Source organism: Ruditapes philippinarum, unplaced genomic scaffold, assembly GCF_026571515.1.
Source record: "Ruditapes philippinarum isolate M1 unplaced genomic scaffold, ASM2657151v2 ctg7874_1_1_1_1, whole genome shotgun sequence".
Taxonomy (NCBI): domain Eukaryota; kingdom Metazoa; phylum Mollusca; class Bivalvia; order Venerida; family Veneridae; genus Ruditapes; species Ruditapes philippinarum.
Window position 1 is genome coordinate 112,263 of NW_026863539.1, and position 23,646 is coordinate 135,908.

The window sequence follows — 23,646 nt, forward strand, 5'->3', positions numbered from 1 at the left end:
GACAACAATTTTCCCAAGCTGGTACCAGACCAGTATGTCATCGTTTTGCCAGGTACCAAGTCGTTTGACAGCAACCCTTTATAATTTTGTTGATTTTATGAATATTGAATAAAAATAAAGTTAAGTGAGGCGGACGACAATTTTCGCAGCTGGTACCAGACCAGTGCAGCAGCAGCATCTTCTTAGGTATCAAGCTGTTTGACTGTTACAGTACACTTTATTTTTCGTTAATTTCGTATATAAGTTAAGAAATCAAGCAGACGATCTTTTAGCAGACGGCAATTTTCTTAGCTTACTTGTACAAATACCTAAGCGTATTTTTAGATACCAAGCAGTTGGAAAGTCATGCACACTTTATTTTCTTGTTAAATTCGTGAAAATTGGCATTTTTTAGCAGACGACAATTTTTCCCAGAATGCTAAAGGGTTAAGTGAATATCAGGTCACATGATTCAATATCAATGATATATAAATTACTGGTAGTCAATGACTCAACATACATAGTATGCCTACAATACCAGCCTTTCCTCTAGCATTGTCCTTATTGTTTCATACAACCTAGCCTACAATACCTTGAGCATTGTCCTTCTTATTGTTTCAACCTAATTTAGGACTAGAAAACAACTAGAAAGTCAATACTGATAATTAATTTTGGCTCAAAAGTTCTGTGGTGGATACTGGTTAAAACTAGGGGTCATTTGTGGCTGTTGCTGGGCGGGTACTTGTCTTTGTAGTTGGGCTAGTATAGCTGCAGTCTGTTGTTGCTGATTGGATTGCTGCATCTGTTGTTTTTGCTGCTGCATCTGTAACATCTGTTGTTGTCTGTATTGCTGCATGCGTTGTTGTTGCTGCTGTTGCTGCTGTGGTGTTGGCATACGCTGCATGTAGGCGCCTGCCCCACCCGCGGGACCGACGGTCGGGGACTGGCCCATCTGGTTGTAGGTACCCATACCGCTCATTGTGGACGGTGGGTTCATTCCACCTGACTGCATGGGGATTCTGTAAAAATAAATTATTTTAAATATACATAATAAGACTTACATGTAGTAAAAGAAAATTGTGCTGATAATTGCTACAGGGTCAACACCTATTCTGGCAACGCAATAACTGGATAAAATCAAAACTAAAGAAGTCAATCCTATCAACATTCAATTCAACAAATCAGTTACGGCAAGCTCTGGCCCATTTTCTCTCCTTCATCACTGAGGGTTTGAATCCTGCCAGGGACTCTGAATTCAATCATGTGAGCAAAGCTATACAACTTTACATATGGTCAGTTGTTCAACAAAGGTGCCAGCTAGTTATGAAGCAGCTGAGGTCTAGCAAAGCTGGATGGATGGACGCCACTTTATGTTTGCCAATTGTTTGTTTGATTGGGATTTACATCACACTGACACATTATAGGTCATATGGTGACGTTCCAGCTTTTCTGGTGGAGGAAGACCTCAGGTGCCCTTCCCTGGATCATTTCAGGCACTAATGGGCACCAGAGTAGAACCACCGCATTCTGTAAGCTAGCTGGATAGCTTCCTCAAATGAAAGAGTCCAAAGTCCCTGCCGGGACTCGAACCGGGACTCGAACCCACGGCGGTGAGGGACAAGTGGTTTAAAGTCAATGAACTTAAGCCACTTTACGTTGACAAGTGTTTAAGTGCTTTAAAAATCCTGAAATAAAATAAGAATACTCTGATACCTTGATGTGCCAGAGTATGGCACTTGAGTAGGCTGGCTTTGTGGTGTGATATAATTAGTCTGCTGAGGTAATGATGACATCATCGAGGGATTCTGGGTACTCTGATACGATTGGTTGAAATTCTGTGACATCATACCGGTAGACATGGGTTCCATTGGTGGTTGAGACGGCATGGTGCCATAGTTAGACTGGTATGTTGATTGGTTGATAGGACCTGCAGTGAATAATGTTTATATTATAAATACACGAAGGAAAACAATATAAACGGCCCATGAAGCATAAGTGTTAATCAAGCTGGACGGATAAGAAAGTCAGAATTTCTTTATTTTTGATATAACTTTATACAAATATTTTGATATAATTCTATACATATGAGAAGATTTTGTTTATTTTACGATGAACTTATACAGTAAAGGTCACATGGCGCCAAAACGGGAACGATTTTGGAAACCTCCGTTGTTACAAACTTTAGGTCAAAACCACCTGACCTGCTGGAGCTAAGAGATGCATAGACTCCAGTTATATTTGAACCCATTTAGTCTCCTCTTCAGATCATGCAAGTATAAATGGTGGCTGCAATTCTTATGCCTCAACCATTAAATGCAACTCCTCAGCCACAGATTTTGAAAATGTGGAAAGGTATTAACAATGCAGAATAGCAAGGTGACAAAAATTGGATAATGGCCTAAAATACCATTACATTAAAACGCCCTAAATTCTGTTACCATATATACATGAACATGTATTAACATAAGTACTGCATAATTCTCAATTTTATTCTCAATTTATAAGGCTTCCTAATAATCTAACATACATGAAAGTTACCTATGTACATTGTAGCAAATACACATTCTATGTAAACAAGTATTCCTAATAATCACATTTTAAAAGGTGACATATTAAAATATCTTCCATGAATTACATACACTTATGTACCTGTAGTTAACTTAAAGACATAAATTAATTCAGCAAAAGTGACAGAAATGTCAGCCTTATCATAATGGTATCATAATGGTGCCCGCCTCAAAATTAACTTGTACGCCTTAAATCTGGAATTAAAATTCACGCATAGGTCACATTCTTACACTCTCTGATCTTCAATATGCGTATAATCTGAAAATGATTTACTTAAGGCTCAAAATTTATTATACTACTTTCAAGCCTATATAAACATGATTAAAACATAGACCAACAAAAAAACTTCTTAAAGTCATCAGTACCTTGAGACATGGACATCATTGCCGAGCTTGGAGCAGCACCGGGAACACTGTTACCATAGTGACCGGGGTTGTCTGCCATTCTATTTTGCGAGTACTGTTGCTGTAAACGGTGCCGAACCATCTGCTGCTGTCGCTGTTTTTGGAGAAGCTGCATATTTGTATGCATCGACTGCTGCGGCATATAACCGCTGGTGCCCGGCTGTCGTGATCGCAGCATCGTTTGAATTGCCTGTTTTGATGAAGGGAATGAAGCTCCAAATCTTGGTCCCGGAGCTGAAAATGTATATTGTAAACAAAATAAGAGCAAATTGGTTTATAAATATTTTTTTAGTTTGATTTTCTAGAAAGTAATGAGCAATGAGTTAAAAGTGTTTTGCTCTCAAGGAAACATTGACTTGCCCCTGACTGGGTTTGAACCCATACTGTTAGTGATCATTAGATTATTAGTCTTACATGTTAACCACTCGACCATTCCGCCACTTTGAAGAAGGGAAAATAGCAAATTAAAAAGTTTCAATGCAATGTTTTTCTTCTGCATGCAAAAAGTTATGTGTTGTCATCTGTTATGCAACCATGACAAAAAATTGTTAAACTGATCTGGTAACCCTTTACCTCCTAAATTTCTTAAATGGACTTGTTCACCCTTCTATTCGGGACTATCCATTATCAATTTTGGGGATATCAAGATGAAAAATTAAAACTAGTCAGCCAACAGTATAGAGCCTGGTCAGAAGAAACACAATTTATGGACAATTTTGTCAACTCTCCCATCTTGAATGAAGAGGTCTCACAAAGAGCCTAACTATCTTGAATGAAGAGGTCTCACAAAGAGCATTACTAGACTGTGTATTTACCATCTAATTGAAATTTAATTTCATTTTACAATCATGAGGCATATTGCTTTAACACATTCCTTCACAAATATCACCTTTTGTGTTCCAGATCATTAATTAACTTACCCATTGGATAAAAAACACAGTCTAAAAGTTACACCTGTTACTGTGATATATTTATACATGCAGATAATGTTTCTGTGACCTATTTATAGATCAAGTAAAAATCTATTTATAGATAATGCTGCAGGGATCTATTTATAGATCATTAGAAATCTATTTATAGATAATGTTACCTGGCTGCATTGCTTGTTGGGGCATATAAGCAGGCTGTTGCTGGGTTTGTGGGGGTCCTCCATACCAGTTAGAGGCTGGGGCTTGTTGGGGGTAAATTGGATCTGAGTAACCAGGATTGTACCGTTGAGGCATCGAGGGCTGAAATTTGAAAACAGAAATGGTAATCAATAAAGTCATAATAAATGCAACAAGAACAGTGCTTGATAGTAAAGCCTGGATAATGTAGAATTTTCTAAGTTCAAAAAAGGCAATAATTCTGTCAAAATTCCATGTTAGAAATATGGGCCTTGAAAAGTGATTTCCTATAATGCTCTCAAATAAGTGTGTGAAGTTTTAACCCATTCCCTTCAGTAGTTTTGGAGATACCAACTTGAACGCAAAAAACCCGGGACCCTCCAAATATCGTTTCGCAGCTCTACCGACTGAGCTGTCCGGCAGCTTACACATCTTCTCCTTTAAATAGTCTAATTAGTGAAAAGTTCTGAACCGTGACATAAATAATTATACAAAATATGAACCACATAACTTACAGGTGTGTATGATGATGAAGAGTTTGTGACTCGAGACCCTCGTCTCTTTCTTGTTCGGTTTGGTCGATTAGAATCAACAGATGTTGCCGTCTTCACTGGTTCCCTGCTCTGTTTCTCTTCCTGTTGCTAAAAATAGACAGAATTCAACGTGGAAATCAGGTTCCAGTGATTCCCCCCACCCCATCCCTATAATTTAGTCGATTTACCAAAGTAAATGTGTGTCAGTTAATTTGAAATACTGCAATCCTATTGGACAAAATATAATTTCAAACACTAAGTAACTTTTGAATAATATAGTATGAAACAATTGAAATACAAGTTTATATTAGCAATGCTCTAATCCTATGATAAATTTCCAACTTACAACTTTCTCTGGGGGAGGTTCTAACTCCTCAGGGGGTAGAGCTGGTGGGTCAAGGTAATAGTTGGCGGGTTTCTGTAGACAGTGGGAATGATACAACAATAATCTGAAAAATAAACATTTCACCTATTATATACAAGACAGATGTCAACTAAGTGCAATAACTGATTAACTCCTTTTAAATTTAGTAGAACTTATTCTGTTACTTCACTAAAATGACAGAGTATATTTGATAACACTTTTATTGTATAAAACTGAATAAAGTAACCTGTAAACAAAGAACACTTGTCTATACAGACTATGTTTTGTCCTTTGATTTGTATTTCTTCACAGGTTTGACTGTGTCGTCTTTCCACTATTCAGTATTGTTTTCTCATTCATCCTTGCTAGAGCACCAATTAGTTAATAATTTTCTCTCGATTCCATAAAAAGAAGTTTTCACACTAAATTCATTAATTGTGCCGCGTCGCGACAAAACCAACATAGTGCGTTTGCGACCAGCATGGATCCAGACCAGCCTGCGCATCCACGCAGTCTGATCGGGATCCATGCTGTTTGCTACCAGTATCTCTACTTGTAATAGAGTTGGTAAACGAACAGCATGGATCCCGATCAGACTGCGCAAATGCGCAGGCTGGTCTGGATCCATTCTAGTCGCAAACACATTACGTTGGTTTTGTTGTGACGCGGCTCAATTATTTTGGCATCACAACAAAAACACGATAAGAGCTTACCGTTTGACAGCATGCTCGACTAATGTATTGGCTTGATAGTAAAACAGGAACCCGGATATTGTAAAATGTTGTAAGCTTAAACAAGAGCTGTCGGTAGGACAGCATGCTCGACTATTCTTAGTGCTTGATAGTAAAAAAAATGCCTGATACAGTTACCTCCTCCTGTTTACAGGTTGGGGTCATGATGGTGAACAAGTGTGCAAAGTTTCAAAGCCATATGTCAATGGACTTTGAAAATATTTGAACTATTACAAAAACTTTAACGTAAATTCTAAGTCGAAAAAGGGGCATAATTCTGTCAAAATGCTTGATAGAGTTACCTCCTCCTGTTTACAGGTTGGGGTCATGATGGTGAACAAGTGTGCAAAGTTTCAAAGCCATATGTCAATGGACTTTGAAAATATTTGAACTATTACAAAAACTTTAACGTAAATTCTAAGTCGAAAAAGGAGCATAATTCTGTCAAAATGCTTGATAGAGTTACCTCCTCCTGTTTACAGGTTGGGGTCATGATGTTGAACAAGTATGCAAAGTTTCAAAGCCATATGTCAATGGACTTTGAAAATATTTGAACTGTTACAAAAACTTAAACGTAAATTCTAAGTCGAAAAAGGGGCATAATTCTGTCAAAATACTTGATAGAGTTACCTCCTCCTGTCTACAGGTTGGGGTCATGATGGTGAACAAGTGTGCAAAGTTTCAAAGCCATATGTCAATGGACTTTGAAAATATTTGAACTATTACAAAAACTTTAACATAAATTCTAAGTCGAAAAAGGGGCATAATTCTGTCAAAATGCTTGATAGAGTTACCTCCTCCTGTCTACAGGTTGGGGTCATGATGGTGAACAAGTGTGCAAAGTTTCAAAGCCATATGTCAATGGACTTTGAAAATATTTGAACTATTACAAAAACTTTAACATAAGTGGTTACGCCGACGCCGATGCTCGGGTGACTGCAATAGCTCTACTTATTCTTATCGAATAGTCGAGCTAAAAATGGTCATAATTCTGTTAAAATCCAAGTCCAGAGTTATGAGCCTTTGGCAGTGAACTCATATTAGACTCTCAAATAAGTGTGTGAAGTTTCAACCTATTCCCTTCTGTAGTTTTTAAAGTACAAACTTGCATCCCCCAAAAAATAAACCTGAATGAGTACATTAGCTTTCCATATTCTTTGAATAGTCAAGCTAAAAATGTTTTTTTTTTTTTAGTCGGTGGGCGGGATGGCAAGCTGAAGTTAAGGGGAAGTAGATGATGAAAAAAGTTTAGTTTTAAATTTTAACACATGGAAAGTATTTTTTATACCTGTGCTGTTCCTCATATTTCAAAGGTTTCTTCTCAATTTTCACCGCTCCAAAAAATGTCCACGACAATGGAGGTGGATTCTTTGTGCTCTCAATCACATCCCATGGACTCACCATCTCTATTTTACCCACCTGTAAACCCTGTAATATATATAAATATTTATATTCATATTACTGCAAGTTTGTAACATCACTTTTCATTGGATAATATTTAAAATATTGAATGTCTGTAACATCGCTTTTCATTGGATAATTCAGACGTTAATCTTTCAGTCTAAACAAAACCATTCATCAGTTTTAGAAAAAATTTCGAAATCTGTACTGATTAAATAGCGTACAGTGCAGACCATGATCAGACAGCATGGTAGAATCGGTGCCTAAGAATCGTACGTCTGTGTTATATGAGAAACATTACGTTGAACTGTTACTATAAATAGTTATATTAAGATGAAAACTCATCACTTCAACGTTTTCTTTATGTATGCCTTAATTATAATGATACAATACTTTTAAACTATTTAATAATTTTTTGTTTGCTTGGTTTTAGGGCGCACCAACATAGTATAGGTTATATGACGCTGAAACATTAGACGATTTTGGCTAACCTCAGGTGTTACAAACTTAAAGCAACACCAGGAGTCTAAACCACCTCATCTTCTGGCTTTACGAGATACATAGTTTTAGACACCAGTAATTCAAACTCATTCAGTCAACTTTTACGATCATGCAGGGTTAAATTCTGATGCCTCAATCGTAAAAGCAACACCACCACAAAGGGCAAAACTATTCAATAAGAATATTTTCAACCATCATTATCATCGATTTATAGCAAATAAATTCAAACGAAAATGGAATTTGAAGCTATAATACAATATATAACAATTATACCTGTTTACGTTTAATGGAATCAAAGCCGGTAATCTTGTTGCCTTTAGTATCCACCAAAGTTCCATGAGGCTCCACAGTGACAACTTCATAATAACGTTTAGGCAAGGGAAGTAACTGTCTAACCTGGTCTGTAGCCTCAAATATCTTATCTCCTAGATCTTTCTGTATGTAATATAAATGTGAAACTTACATCAAAAATAATTTGTCTACCATTCTATACGAATAATATTTATGTAACAGTATAATCTACACAGATATTGGCACAAGTTAGCCACTCAGCTGTAGACAGCAGATTTAAATACAACTTGACCAATGGCACCATTTTATATCTTAAATTTGAATGATGTTGAACAATATTTAAACAAGTAATTTGCACATTGGACACAGATGCCCCCACATTTCAATTGTTTTATCAGTCTACATACTTACAGTATGGCAGCATGACTGAATGACGCAGACAAATCTATTTGCCCCCAGCCCCTAAAACTTGTAGGAGTAAAACAAATACCAACAAAGAAATAAACTTACACTGGAATAAAACATATTTTGAGTTTTTCCCAGTTTATCCAAGGTTACAAACAAACTTTTACAGTTACAGCTTCGAAAATAGTGCTACAGGTTGTCAAATTAATTGTGAACGGTATTTAATGCACCATGAAGCTTTCACAGTAAATTTTTGTTTGTACCGGGTGTTTACCTTAGAAAAGTCCCAGATTTGCCAAGTTCAGGATTACAACTATTGTAAAACTACCCTGATCAATAGCAGTAAAATAGCATACATGTTATCAGTCTAGCGGGGAATAAAAATCCCAACAACTTACCCTTAACTTTTTCACAAGGTTACTATGAGTTTTCCTGTTGTCATCAGATTTCTCACTTGGGTCAGGTACCAATGTTCCCAGCATTAAACAATTCAACATGTCTAACACAGTCGCAAATAATTCACTGTAATCAGAGAATAAAAATGTATATTGACATATTTATCTTAATTATTTGCATTTTCTTCTTCATTTTCTTTTAGATTTAAACATATACTATGCTCATCCTTGAGTTAAAAATATCACAGAAATTTATTGAAATCTATAAAAATTCTCAATGAATTTATTGAAATCTATAAAAATCAATGAATACAAGAATGAATAAACTATGTATGGGAAGCTTCGTTCCCTATTTCCTGGATAACTAACTGATAATTTACAATTATCGCAAGTGATCAACTTTAATACCCACATAATATTTGAATCAGCAGATCCAAACAAAGCATTACCTTCGTACAGTAACAGGTCAACTCCTATTAAATCAAGTAGGAGTTAATGTGTTTTTGCACCAAGGTGATAAAATGACCATTAGTCTCAATCTCCTAGGTCAATTGTCAAGAAGAAATTAAACCTCAGCCTGAAGATTGAAAAAGTTACACCTGAATTACTTACACCTTAATTACTAACACATGAATTATTTACACCTTACTTACACCTGAATTACTTACACCTGAATTACTTACACCTGAATTATTTACACCTTACTTACACCTGAATTACTTACACCCGAATTACTAACGCCCAAATTACTAACACCCGAATTACTAACACCCGAATTACTAACACCTGAATTAATAACACATGAATTACTAGCACCTGAATTACTAACACCTAAATTACTAGTTCCATGCTCTTCCTATTGAGGAATGCATGCGGGCAACAAAAACATGAAGATTTAACTTACTAGTTAGAATGAAGGTCTACCACTCCACTACTTATTAACTGTAACAAAAGTAACGCCCAGTCTGTAGTCAGACCCGTGTTACGCTGTATGGTATCGAACATCCCGCCTACCAGAGATAACCGTAGTTGTAACGTCTCGTGAATATTGTTTCTAATTTTAGCTTCGTCCGGGTACTTTTCCTGAAAAACAATATAAGAAACAGGATAAGACAATGACTATTTTATGGCTTGTTCGGATATCCGGATGACATAACTACTATAAACCCTCTCCCTTAAATAACTTGGAGCATAAAATTTGATGTCAGAAGATAAAATGCTGTCCTTACTGCTAAAAATTATGGTTATTTTTTCTTTTTTTTTCTTTTTTTTTAATGGTGAAATTAAAGGGGCTCCACTCTTTCAAATTGGGCTAAGAATCGCACAATAAATCAATTTGAAATTTAATAATTTTAAGAATATTTCTTTACTATCCTTTAAAAAAAATGTTTCAATTATAAATGCTTCACTTGATCTATGTAAGAATTTCAAATTTTATGTTTTTAAATTTTTTTGACCTCAGCCAAACTCCTTTAAAAAGAAACTCTGTTTATCCTGAAATAACATTCACTTGGTAATACTAACCAGCATCTCTCTGAAACTGGTGATGAATTTCTCGAGTTGGTTGAGTAAAGAATTGAGCAGACCTTCCCGCTGTTCATCCTGGCCCTTTAAACATGTTAATATCAAAGACAGGAATGGCTGATGACTCAACAAAGATTTACTGAAATATACATAATTCACAAATTATTATTTTTTTTTATGTTATCACTTATGTTCCTTCAAGAAATCTAACACTAACTTTTTTCTGTTGGGTGCATGAACACTGTAAAGGTCATAAGGTGATTTGTCAGCTTTACTGGTGGAAGAAGACCTCAGGTGCCCCTCCATGCATTATTTCAGGCATGAACAGGCACCTGAAAAGAACCACTAAAGTTCTGTTAAATTAACTGCAGAGCTTCCTCACATGAAAGAATCCAAAGTCCCTATCAGGATTCAAACCCACAGCAGTGAGGGGCAAGTGGCTTGAAGTCAACCACCATTACCATTTAGCCACAGACGCCTACTTACACTAGCTACTGCTCATTGAGTTGAATTGAGTATATTTTATGAGTGTAGGTTCAATACTGAATGTATTAAACAAATTAAACAAAATTATAGTAGGTGAGCCTCTTGCGGGCATAAAATTATTTTATTTAATGAGTTCAATAAATTTAACAATGATGCTACATGAACATAATTATATTTATTCATTTACAGTAAAAAGAATCACTTTTTCATTTACGCAGTTATAGTGTAATGCTAATATTTAGCACGTTTTAATGCTACTTGGCAGGCTAACTTTTAGATACGAGAAAAATGCATATACTTTGCCAGACTCAACTTTAAATGGTATTAATTTTTTTCAGTTTAGAACAACATGGGAGAAATATTCACTTTTTCCTCTTCAAGTCAAGTTTACTTTTCGGTGCCAAGAAAACGCATATAGTAAAACTTTACCAGACTCAACTTAATTCAATCTAGAATAATATGTCGAAAATATTCACTTTTTTCTCTCCTTGTCAAGTTTACTTTTCGGTGCGAGGAACGTGTTGCTGTTCTCTAGCACCTGACCAGCTTGTCGGAGTACTCTCCCCTGAACGCCACTGGGTAATTTAGAGATGAGTGGCGCCACCAGCCATACGCTGTTATCTTTCTCCGTCGAATCATTCCTAGAAAATTCAACATGTACATTTAACTGCAAAGAGTTAAAAAAAATTGTAAAAAGGAGCAAGCCTTCAGATTCATGCTGATTTTCATGACATTTTTTTTTTATTTATTAAAAGTAAAACACTGCAATGAAAACTTAAAATCTAACATTATTACAGAAAATAGATTAGAATATGAAAAAATAGCGCCCTTTCTGCATTAGTCATGCAGTAGAAATATAATGATTAATACTGCAATATAAGTCATTAATTGCATATAACATGTAAATTATTTCTTGAATTGTGAATATTTTTACTTTTCCTAAAATCTAAATCTGAGTACAAATTTTTTAAGATTTAATTTCTTGAAACATATTGGCTCATTTGGAGGCATGCAGAATTAAAGTGACTCCATCGTAGGTCCAGACCAAGAACTTGTGTGCAACATTTCAGATCATTCACTCACTCTGTTATTCCAGAAAAAAATATTTTAACTGTGACCCAAAAGTTAAAAGGCGTTGCAATGCTCTTGACTCAACAGTGATTTTCCCCTGTATTTTACAGTAGATTAAAGGCTGTTTTCCCCTAGCCCAAAATAGGTATATTTTCCCCTAAAAATGCTTACATTTTCCCCTAAAACCCCTGTGCACATTCTTCACCAGAACGATGACTTAAGATCAGCTGACTTATATCAGCTAAAAGACAGAAAGCTGTCCCTATAGATAGCCTCTGCTAGTCTCATGCATGTTTAATTGAACTTAAAATTGAAATTTTAAATGTATGGGTAAATTCCATTCTCGGTGGTTGGAATTTGATTTTCCCCTTTTCTGATTTATCACGCTATATTTTCCCCTTCAGAAAGCCACAGGTTGGTTTGAAAATTAAAAAAAAACCTCACTGCTCAAGTCAGAATATGAATAACACAAAATTGTAGTTTTCAATTTATTTCAAAGTATATTTCTTAATTATCTTTTACATAAGTTACAAAGGTTTGCTATACAAAAGTTACACAGTAAACATGTACACAAGGATTGAACTTACTTTGGTGACTGTACAGGCATGGTCTCTAACAAGGCAGCCGCCTGGGAGTTATTGGTTGTGCGACTGTGATGTTCTGTTTGTTGATGAAACAAATAAATTGTTCCTTGTGATATATTGTCCAGTATATTGTTCGTCTCCTGTAAGATAAAGTAGTACAAATTATTAGTTATAAAGATTTTTGACAGGTTATATGGCCCTATATGAACAGTTGTATGGATACATATATTGCAAACAAACCTTTCTATGGAGCCTTATAAAACACATTACTGTATGTTTAATGCACCTTTTTTGTCTCAGTTGTTGAATATCTAACATGCTCTTAAGCCATTATTTCAACATAATCAAACATATGTTTTTGAGGCATAATGGGCCTTTAATAGTTATATTATGGAAATAAAAACTTACTGCATTGTTTTTGGCTTGTTTAAACATGAGATTCAGTTCGAGAAGAGATACTCTGAGTGTCCAAGGGTCGAGAGTTTCTAATATTCTACTAATAGTCTCCTTGTTGTCTATTTCGTCATCGTCCATCTTGCTGGCGGCACTAGACGGGTAACATATCATTCTTACCAACTGCTGAGTCTGGGAAACAATTAAAACATAAATAGACATATAAGAATATAATGCTCAATAAAATATATACAATACCTATATATTCAAAATTTATCTATGTATACAAATTGACACATAAATATTTAATTAACAAATCAGATTTAGATTTTTTGTAAAGATTTCAATGGTCTATCATATCTCAAAGATATTATTAATAGTAAAATAGCCAACACTATAGAGTACAGACATGCAGGATGGCCAAGTTCTACACAGGCAGTACTTGCCATCATCATCAAGGCACCTTGCTTTAAGATAGAATAACATACAGGTAAGTTTAAGATAACCCACACTAATGAGCAATATAGGAGTGTTGCCATATTTGTCATTGTCTCAGGTCACGAAAATATTCTAATATGTTTAATAAAAACTATCGAAAAAGACGTCACTTGCTGTGGGTCTGTTATTAACCAATATGAGTTGATATTTGGAAGTTACTTTAAAACAGTTGCTGCTCCCCATTATGAGATTATCCCCCAAACATGTCAATTTTGCATGCACACTCATTTACTTGCCTTTATGGCAAAATAGAACCAAATGGCAATGTGGTGGAAATTTCCTAATGACCTAGATTTTGCTGAAATGGCCTTGGACGACAATAAATTTTGTTACTATATATATCAACATCTGCATTAATTACAGATTTATAAGGGTTTGTAAGCCTTATTTCTCATAATAGAAAAATAAATTAGTGGCAGCGTGGCCGAGTGGTTACCGCATCTGACTAGTAATCTAAAGATTGCTGACCCAGTGTTAAAATCCCTTCAGGGGCAGGCCGTTGTTTCCTTAAGCAAGAAACTTTACATTCATTGCTTAGTACTGGTTTGTAACATACAGGAACGGATTCGAAAATGTTTCAATAACCTTATAGCTTTCAACACAATCAAACTGAAATAAATTTGTATAAACAAAATAATTTACCTGTTCCGAACTAAGCATTGTATCTAGCAACATCTCTGAGTTAAACAGACCCTCGGGATCTCGTAAGAATTTCTCTCGCACCCAGTCCTGACTACACATCTCTCGTAAAGAATGTTTCGAGAATTCACTTAGTCCGGCATTCTCCATGCTCCCCGATGTACTGTAATAATTTGAACATTACGATTTTGTAATCATAAATCATCTGTTACGTTCATGGACAGGCTCAATCAAACTGAGCCAGCAAAGCTTTGTACAAATTGTACAGGTAATATTGCTGTCTTGGACATTCTTTTAAGCATTTTCTGTTTTTCTTTTGCATACAAAGTTCATGGGGTAAACATGATAATGGTACATTTTTATTTTCTTGAATTATATAATAATTGAGCCATGCCATGACAAAAACAACATAGTGCATTTGCAACCAGCATGGATTCAGACCAAGATGCGTGGATGCGCAGTCTGATCAGGATCCATGCTGTTTGCTATCAGTTTCTCTACTTTTATTTCATGCTTTCCAGTGTTTTATTGTAATATATCAGATGATTATATTCTGATAAACCACTAGTGAAATTTATAAAATATAATTTTCACTGTAGCCGGACTATATCTGAATGCGGATGAAAAGAAAATCATAACTAAATGGAATAACAGGCAGAAATAAATGCCGTCATACGTAAATTATGCTTCTTTAGGAAAAGAAAGCCGATGTTACCATACATCATGTTTAAAATGTAACAAAATTTGAGAAATCTAACAGAACTATATTTCAAAATTGATTATGTGACGTCATGATGTTATGACGTCACAAAGGAGAATGCGCGACGTTACGCGGCAAAATCAGTAAAAAATACTTAAAATCACTTAAAAGCATGAAATAAAAAGAAAATTTATTTGTTTTACATATAGGATTGAAATATATTTCATTCGTGAACACCAGCTATTATATTTTCACTCGTGGCTACGCCACTCGTGAAAATATTGCATCTGGTGTTCACTCAGTGAAATTATATTTCAATCTTACATGCAAAACAAACAAATATCCTCTATGTAATAGGGTTTGTAAGCGAACAGCATGGATCCTGATCAGGCTGCGCGGATGCAAATGTTGTTTTTGTCATGGCACGGCTCTTATCTTTTTGTCATCTCAGTTAGTTTCATTTCCATTTCACAATAGCTATTACAATCATACAGTCTTCTTTCCCTTTCTCCACATTGTTAAAGATTTACAACAGCTGTTGGTAAGACAGCTTGGTGGACAACTTCCTCTTTAAATTTACACGACCATCATGAATTAATGTTTATATCACTTCCATCATTAATGTAACATTGATATCATTTCCACTTTAAACTTACCCGAGCATCAAGAATTAATGCTGACATCACTTCCATAAGTCATTAATAATGCAACATTGATTTCATTTCCATGTACATTAGCATCATGAATTGATGTTGACATCACTTTCATAACTCATTAGTAATGCAACATAGATATCATTTCCACTTTAAACTTACCCGACCACCATGACAATGCATGAAGTAATATTGATATCACTTCCATAACTCATCAACAATGGAACATTTATATCATTTCTATTTTAGTTATGTAACATTAATATCACTTCCATAAGTCATCAACAATGGAACATTGCTATCATTTACATAACTCATTAGTAATATATAACATTGATATCATTTCCACTTTAGCTTACCCAAGCATCATATCCATGCTGATATCAACATCTAAACTACTCAATATCGTACTTATGATATCATCTCCTCCTTTACTGTCCTTCTTACTCGACGTCTTTGTTTTCACCTCATCCCTACACGAGTCAGCTGTAACAAAAAATCGCCAATTTTATTTATTTCCCTTTTGTATTTTTTGTTTCTTCATTTTAACCCTTACAAAAGTAATCATTTATTATGAATTTTTTCTGGCAAACAAAGCTGTACTGTAAAACAAATTTCTTTAAGGAACTCCCATGTCCCATCATTAAGGTCTAATAGCCTAAAATCATGAAATTTTAAAGATTTTCATAAATCAATTCACTCAGGTGCACTGACAATCAAAAACTATGCACTAGATAACATACAGATATACTCGGTCAACTTTTTTATGCAATTTTTGGGACAATTTGAGTGAAAAGCGTAGCAATTTGCACAAATAAAAACTAATCATGTGGCAAATGATGATAACCTAATATGAACTTGTTGGCAATCAAGTTTAAATAAATATATTTAAATTAAAGGTTAAGCAGAATGATGAAAGGAAATAAACATCTTGCAGGGGACAAACAAAACTTCCATAAACATTAGCAAACCAAAAATATGACAACTTTAAGGAAAACAATAATTTGCAGGGCATAATGGGCCTTTAAGAAAAACAAAAAAACAATACCTAAAGCTAACATGGCTTTTAAGACTGCCAGGACGGCCCCCACATCTATGTTATTATGAACAGCCGCTAGCAAATGTCGGTCCGACGATGCTTTAACATATGTCCCTCTCTTATTACCACCTGGGTAAGGATTGTTGCTGGCGTGAGACACTTTAAAGAGACGTAGTAATAAGTGACACGTTAGTCTGGCGCCCGGCTCAGCATCCTGGTCCCCTCCAGCTGAAATCATTAACATACAAATTTATAATTGAGCTGCGTCATGACAAAACCAATATAATGCGTTTGCGACCAGCATGGATCCAGACCAGCCTGTGCATCCACGCAGTCTGATCAGGATCCATGCTGTTCGCTATCAGTTCAGTACTTGTAATAGGGTTTGTAAGCAAAGGCTGCATACGCATTATGTTGGTTTTATCGTGATGCGGCTCATATATAGATCTATCATTTGGTAGGGTTTTACGTCACCCCAGTATAGTATAGGTCATTTCGCAATTTTCAGGCTTTATTGGTGGAGGAATACCTTAGTTGCCTCCTCCAAGCATTCTTTCAGGCATGCCTCCTCCAAGCATTATTTCAGGCATAAACGTGTACCTGTGTAGAACCAACAATGTTCTGTAAGCTCATACGAATCAAAGTCCCTGGTGGGGTTGAGTCAACCTACACCAGTGAGGGGCAAGCAGTTTGAAGTCAACAACATTAACCACTTCTGCCATGGTTGCCCAAATTTAGGAAAGGTTACATAGTTGTGAGTAATTAGTCATTTGCTCCATATAAAGTATTAACATCAACAGAAAATAAATAGAGGATATTGAAAGAGGGTAGACGCAATACTCAATTTAATGAGTGAGTTGAATAAAGTTATTCAATGCAATCTCTTTTTCATTGACATGCCATAGTGTTGAGTTAACATTTAATGCACTTTTACATTATGCCTGTACAATGCAAATGAAGTCACAGCAAAATATATGCACTGCTGTGTAATACCATTTTTAAAGAAGTCATAAAAACTGTATAGGTATGTCATAAAAACCCCTACCTTGTAACACAAGTAAATTCTCACCTTGAAAACCCCAAAGCACCAATAAAGCACTAAAGCACCAATAAAGCACTAAAGCACCAATAAGGCACTAAAGGTGTGTGCTGAGTAAGCATTATCGGGGCCAGGGCCATAGGTCATATGTATCAATATTCAAAAATACAAAAAAATTTATACCACAAAATATGGAAAGGAATACTCACCAAATGCAGGATTGACTAGAGATGGTAAAGCCACATATCCTATAAAATCTTGTAGAGAGAAACAATGTCTAGCAATCAATATGGAAGTGAACACGGCCAGATTGTCATGGAACGATAAGTCGCTAACCTAAAATAACAAGAGAAAAAATAAACATTTTATATAGATAAATTTTGTTTTGATTTTTTTTCTGCCATTCCTTTCTCATGAAATATTGAAATAAAAAAGAACAAAATGAATGTATTCAAACTTAAATTTGAACTTTTTATTAGTTTACAGTTATCTATTTTTGGAAGCTATAAACTTATTGAAACACTCTCGAATCTGTCACTAGAACCAACCAGTGCTAAGCACGCAATGAAAGTGAAGTTTCTGGCTCAATGAAACAGCAACTTGCCTCTGACAGGGTTTGAACCCAGGCGACCAGCAATCCTTAGATTTCTACTCAAAGGCATTAAACTACTTGCAACTTAACTTTTTATTCACATAGAGAGTTCATTCTTAACCTTTTACTCCATGAGCATATTGTGAAAAATGGCCCTTTTCATTGAAAAGCCTCCTGTAACAAGTTCAAACTGCTATGAAACTATGAAAAATGCTTCAATAATGATGAAACTTGGCACAAATGTTGACTACACCATAGCCTCTGTAACAGCATGCTCAATCGTAAATTTCCTGTTACCATGGCAACAGGGGGACGTCTCAAAATTGCCAAATATCACTATTATGCATTGTTTTTTTCCATCAAAACTGATTTCAAAGTGCTGCAACTTTTCAATGAATTGAGATAGAGTAAAAGGCTTTTCAGCGTCGGTTAATAGTTACCCTAAGATCAACCTGAGGCCATTTTTAGCCTGTCACATGTCCAAACTTTTCTTGGCGATGAGGGGGACTCCGCCCCCTTCAAACCCCCCCAAACAGAAGGGGTCATATCCCCCTTCTGGCAACCCCCTGATGTAACATTTGGAAGGGGGTCGGCGCCGAAAAAGTGGTCACTTTTTTTGGTAACATTTCTCAAACGAAAACCAGTGTTTGGGGCCTAAATAGGCCATTTTTTCACTGTTTTTAATGATTTTACAGTGTGATTAATTATTTTTCAATTAGTAATATTTAGATTTTTTTCTACAAAATGAGCGAGTAAGTGTGTGTGTGTGAGAGTGAACACGTAAATTAGATGATAAGGAAGGAATATATAGTTGAACAATAGCCTGTTTCAATCTGCAATATTAGTGTCAATAAATTTCCATTTTCACATATACTTTGAGAAAAACCACATTTCAAGAATGTTGATATACATTCTGTACTCAAGTTTTTGATTGAGTTAAAAGTACAAAAGTATTAGGAAAACTTGATATCTGGGATTCCGGATCTGACCAGAAAAATATGCATCTTAACATGAAACAGGGGAGAAAATAAGAATGGCAAGTACAGGGGGGGAATAAGAATGGCAAGTACAGGGGAGGGAATAAGAATGGCAAAATCGTTGTTGTCAAATAAATGCATACTGCGATCTGCCCTTCAATGTTTATATAGAAAAATAAATCTCTAAGTTATATATCTGCTGCAAAAATTATTTTTCGAATTTTTAACAAAAATACGTCCGAAATGCTTGTATGTAACAAATATTTTATTATATTGCTTCAACAGTGAATGGCACATGCACAAAATAATTGCTAAACAGTTTCACTTCTTCAAATGGCAACTAAATATTTTGTTCCGGAATAATAATACCGAAGATAAAATTACTGAAATATTTAGTTTAAAACAACACAGACTTGTTTTTTTCCAACAGAAAATAAAAACTGAAGGCCACTTTAATGATATTAGTATTTAAGAAAATACCATAAGACATAATAGCAATAGACATTTATTTTCAAAATTTACAAGTACATGTACTATATCAAGTCTACTAATTTAACCGACAACGGATTTTAAAAAAACCAATTAAGATCGATGATTCAAACACTTCACTCCCAAGTATATCAAATTTCAATATTTCCTCATAATGATCTGTCTACCACAAAATGAACTTTGTTCTCAGGTACGCACTTCTCTTTTCTCCAAGGAAGTCTATTTTTAGTAAATATTCTTCCTCGTATAATTATTCTGGCTGTTAAATGGACTTTATTCCATGATATAACAAGAATAAACGCTAGTGCTTCTGATAATATAAAAAAAATGGTAAGTTAATTTTATATTTATTGAAGTCACGTTATGCTGATTTTTAACTTGAATTAAATTAGTATTCAAATTTATTTCAAAAATTTAACTATTTTAACTATGTATTGTCATAGCAATTGACAAATAATTGATAAGAGCCGCGTCATGACAAAACCAACATAGTGCGTTAGCGACCAGCATGGATCCAGACCAGCCTGCGCATCTGCGCAGTCTGATCAGGGTCCATGTTGTTCGCTATCAGTTTCCCTACTTGTTATAGGGTTTGTAAGCGAACAGCATGAATCCTGATAAGACTGAGCGAATGCGCAGGCTGGTCATGATCCATGCAGGTCGCAAGCCCATTATGTTGGTTTTGTCATGACGGGGCTCAAATGTTTATGATACAATGTACAAATATAAAATTGACCAGAATTATGAAAGAAATGGCTGCCAGACTTCTTTTTAGGAAGTGAACGTTACTGATATATTTTGAACGACATTCATAGGGATTTCCTTTGGTTACGTGGATTATTGATAACTTTTTGATAGTCAAATATAACATTGAACAAAATTGTACACAATTAAGGCAAAATGTCTAACTATTTTGATTCTTACCTGACACTTAGATACGCATAATGTCACATTAATATTAAACTTATAAAATGAAATATTGAGAAATATTGATGAAATGAAATGCACATTTTCTTTTCAGCATTTTCACTGTAAAAAATTATTGTTCAATTATTGTAAAAATATCTTATATGTCACAATGATGTATGTTTATAAATTGCTCACTATAACATATTATAGCATTTGACTTGATTATATTTCCAGGTAAACAATGTTTGTGCCTGGTAGAACAGCATCTCAAAAAAAAAAACCAATGCTGCCCCATGTATATGCTAAAGATAACTATACTTTGTTCTGCCAGCCATGTGACCAAGAAAATATTCCTGTCCGAAAACCGGCCTTTGGATACTGTGTGGACTGTAACGAGTATTTATGCCAGTCTTGTTATACCTTTCACAGAAGACCCAAACCATCACGGCATCATCAACTTCTTGACGAAAAGCACATGCCACAACAACAACAACAAGGTCGTCCTACGTCATCAAATTCCTCTACTGCCGGACAGGGCCAGGACTCTCTAACAAAACCATGCTCTAAACACACTAAAGAACTGATCAAATTTTATTGCCATGACCATAATGCACTTATTTGCAGTGTATGTAAGACACTTGAACATACAGTAAAATCCTGCCATGTGGACTACATACCCGATATATCAGTCAAGTCTTTAAACAGCACCGAGTTCAACGAAACACTGAACGACCTGGACAGAGTGGCCGACAAATGCAACACAATTACAAAAGATCGAATGCAAAGAGCTGAATCAACTGACCTTACTGCAGAGATAGAAAGCTTTAGACATGATATAAACAAAAGATTAGATGAACTAGAAGAGGAAGCAAAATATATTGCAGCAGCAATCCAAGAAGCCAACAACAAAAAGGTGAAAACAATAGAAAAAACATGCGGGGATATCAATAAATCTCTTCAAGCACGTGCCAATACCCTAAAACATCTTAATACTACAGAGAAAGCTGACCAATTGTTTACAGAGCTAAAACTGGCTCAGCAACTGATTTCAGAGAGTGAAGTATTAACATCGCAGCTACAATCAGCTGAAGATCTTGATGAATATGTCTTTGAACCTAATCAAGCTATACAAGCAATCCTTCAAAAAGAGGCATCATTAGGACTTTTGAAACCTATAAATCCAGTACAGTCAGTCAACCAAACAAATCAAGCTCCGGAGGCAATCCTTCACAAAGAGCCATCATTAGGACTTTTGGAACATAAAAATCCTACACAGTCAGTCAGCCCAGAACATAAAACTTGGGAAGCAATAAAATTATCAACGCCTAGAAACATCGATATCACAACATCCTTGGAAAAACGGGACTGCTTCATAACTGGCATAGCTGTTTCTCCTCAAAACCAAATATTTTTAGCAGACTATAACAACCAATTCATTAAAATGATTGACAACGAAAGTGGAGAAATCACTCATACTAAACTTATAGCAAGCCCCTGGGATATAACAATCATCAGCAGAGATATGCTTGCTGTAACTTTACCAAACATGGAAATTATTCAGTTCGTCTGCTTCGCCTCTAAGAAACTCTCGCTGAAAACCCGATGGAAAGTAGATGGACTCTGCTTCGGAATTAGTCATCATCAGGAAAAACTTGCGTTAACATTTACATCACCAGCCAAACTCCTTATTATGGACTTCAAAGGTACCGTCCAAGGTGAAGCTATCAAAGATTCCAGTGGCGGTGATATTTTTAGCTCTCCTAAACATACCATCGCAAACAGCCAATCAATTTTTGTAACTGACTGTATTAAGAATGCAGTTATATGGTTTAACTGGCAAGGTGAAATGATCGGCACTTATGATGGGCTTGAAGAGCCAAGTGGTATAACAATGTTAGAAGATGGATCCTTAGTAGTGAGCGAATATAACGGAAATCGCATATTGAGAGTAAGTGGTGACCTCATAGATGGTGAAACTATACTCGAGGATATAGTCAATCCTCATGCTGTATGTTGGTGTTCTGAAACCAGGATGCTTTATGTAAGTAGGTACAGGACTGGAAGTAAAGACAAGAACAATCATATTCTATTGTATGAAACAATAGAGAATACTTGACTCATGAGACAGGTCGTGACAATTGAAGCAGTTGCGATAAAAAAAAGTGACTACTTAATGGTGTGGTTCAATAACATGTTAACCACACAAGCACTCTAGAGTTCAATGACAATGACAAATTAATTGCAACAGTGTTACTGTACAAAAGACTTTTTAAGTTTTTCTAAGCCAGATAATATATAATCGGAAAAAAATGAAGGCGCATATAAAAACACAGAAATGCTAAAAAAAAAAACACACAAGAGGGCGCTGGATCGCTCACCTGACAAACTCAGAAATAATGTTACCTTCTTAAAGCCATTTTGTAAAAAACAGCTCTGATCAATTGTCCATGCTGTTCGCTATCAGTTTCTCTATTCGTAATAAAGTTTGTTAGCGAACAGCATGGATCCTGATCAGACTGCGCGGATAAAAGTAAAAGTGAGTACAGTGTTAAAGAATTGTATAATTGTGAAATGTAATTGAATATTTGATTGTTGAAAAGATTATTAAACAATTAGCGCCTATAAAACTATTTAAATATTGTCAGAATATTATTGTACATGTACAATTTTCTTTGTTTCCGACATCTTTTTTTAACCAGACAGGAAGTAAGAACAGAGTTATCTTTCATATTCCTAGTTGCTAAATGTAGCCACAAATTTTGTATATTCACACAAAATTTGCAGGTAGTCCATATTTTAAGTGTATGTTGAAACCATATTACTTTATGTGCTTTTTATTTCTTTCATAAAACTGTTTGCTATAAAGATAATTTTCATATTAAATAAAGGAAGGGCGATACTCTGGCCAAAACTTTTGGTTCCTCATACACCAAATTTCCTTATAACCGTGTTTGCTAGAAATGAAGTTCACTTAGATATTTACATTTATCTGTGTAAGGATATTAACATAACTAAAGGTATGATTGGACAATCAACATAATGCTTTAATTACACCCAGCCAATCAGATATTTGATTGTATTTGAGTGAGAACACCAATGTAACCACAGTTATGATTGGATAATATACATAATGCTTTAAGTACACCCGGCCAATCAGACACTTACATCTGTCTGTGTCAGGACATCAATGTAACCACAATTATGATTGGATAAGCAGCATAATGCTTTAAGTACACCCAGCCAATCAGATACTTACATCTATCTGTGTCAGGACATCAATGTAACCACAATTATGATTGGACGAGCAGCATAATGCTTTAAGAACACCCAGCCAATTAGATACTTACATCTATCTGTGTCAGGACATCAATGTAA

At 35.3% G+C, this 23,646-nt stretch overlaps 2 protein-coding genes across 2 annotated transcripts; one reads left to right on the top strand and one right to left on the bottom strand.

Moving 5' to 3' along the window:
* Positions 1 to 489: 489 nt before the first annotated feature.
* Positions 490 to 23,603, bottom strand: LOC132722403 (mediator of RNA polymerase II transcription subunit 12-like protein; the record flags this gene model as incomplete). Its single annotated transcript, XM_060706903.1, is given in 19 exon segments — positions 490 to 998; positions 1,693 to 1,906; positions 2,913 to 3,185; positions 4,042 to 4,180; positions 4,573 to 4,698; positions 4,937 to 5,039; positions 6,974 to 7,113; positions 7,861 to 8,022; positions 8,682 to 8,805; positions 9,583 to 9,761; positions 10,203 to 10,341; positions 11,165 to 11,329; positions 12,347 to 12,483; positions 12,752 to 12,928; positions 13,877 to 14,036; positions 15,586 to 15,712; positions 16,275 to 16,493; positions 17,514 to 17,640; positions 23,528 to 23,603. Coding segments are annotated over 19 exon segments (3,130 nt in total), but the record flags the coding sequence as incomplete, so codon positions are not given.
* LOC132722404 (uncharacterized) lies at positions 19,501 to 22,930 on the top strand. Its single transcript, XM_060706904.1, has 2 exons — positions 19,501 to 19,692; positions 20,506 to 22,930. The coding sequence occupies exon 2, from the start codon at positions 20,513 to 20,515 to the stop codon at positions 22,385 to 22,387; it is 1,875 nt and encodes a 624-aa protein (XP_060562887.1). The 5' UTR covers positions 19,501 to 19,692; positions 20,506 to 20,512; the 3' UTR covers positions 22,388 to 22,930.
* Positions 23,604 to 23,646: the final 43 nt, after the last annotated feature.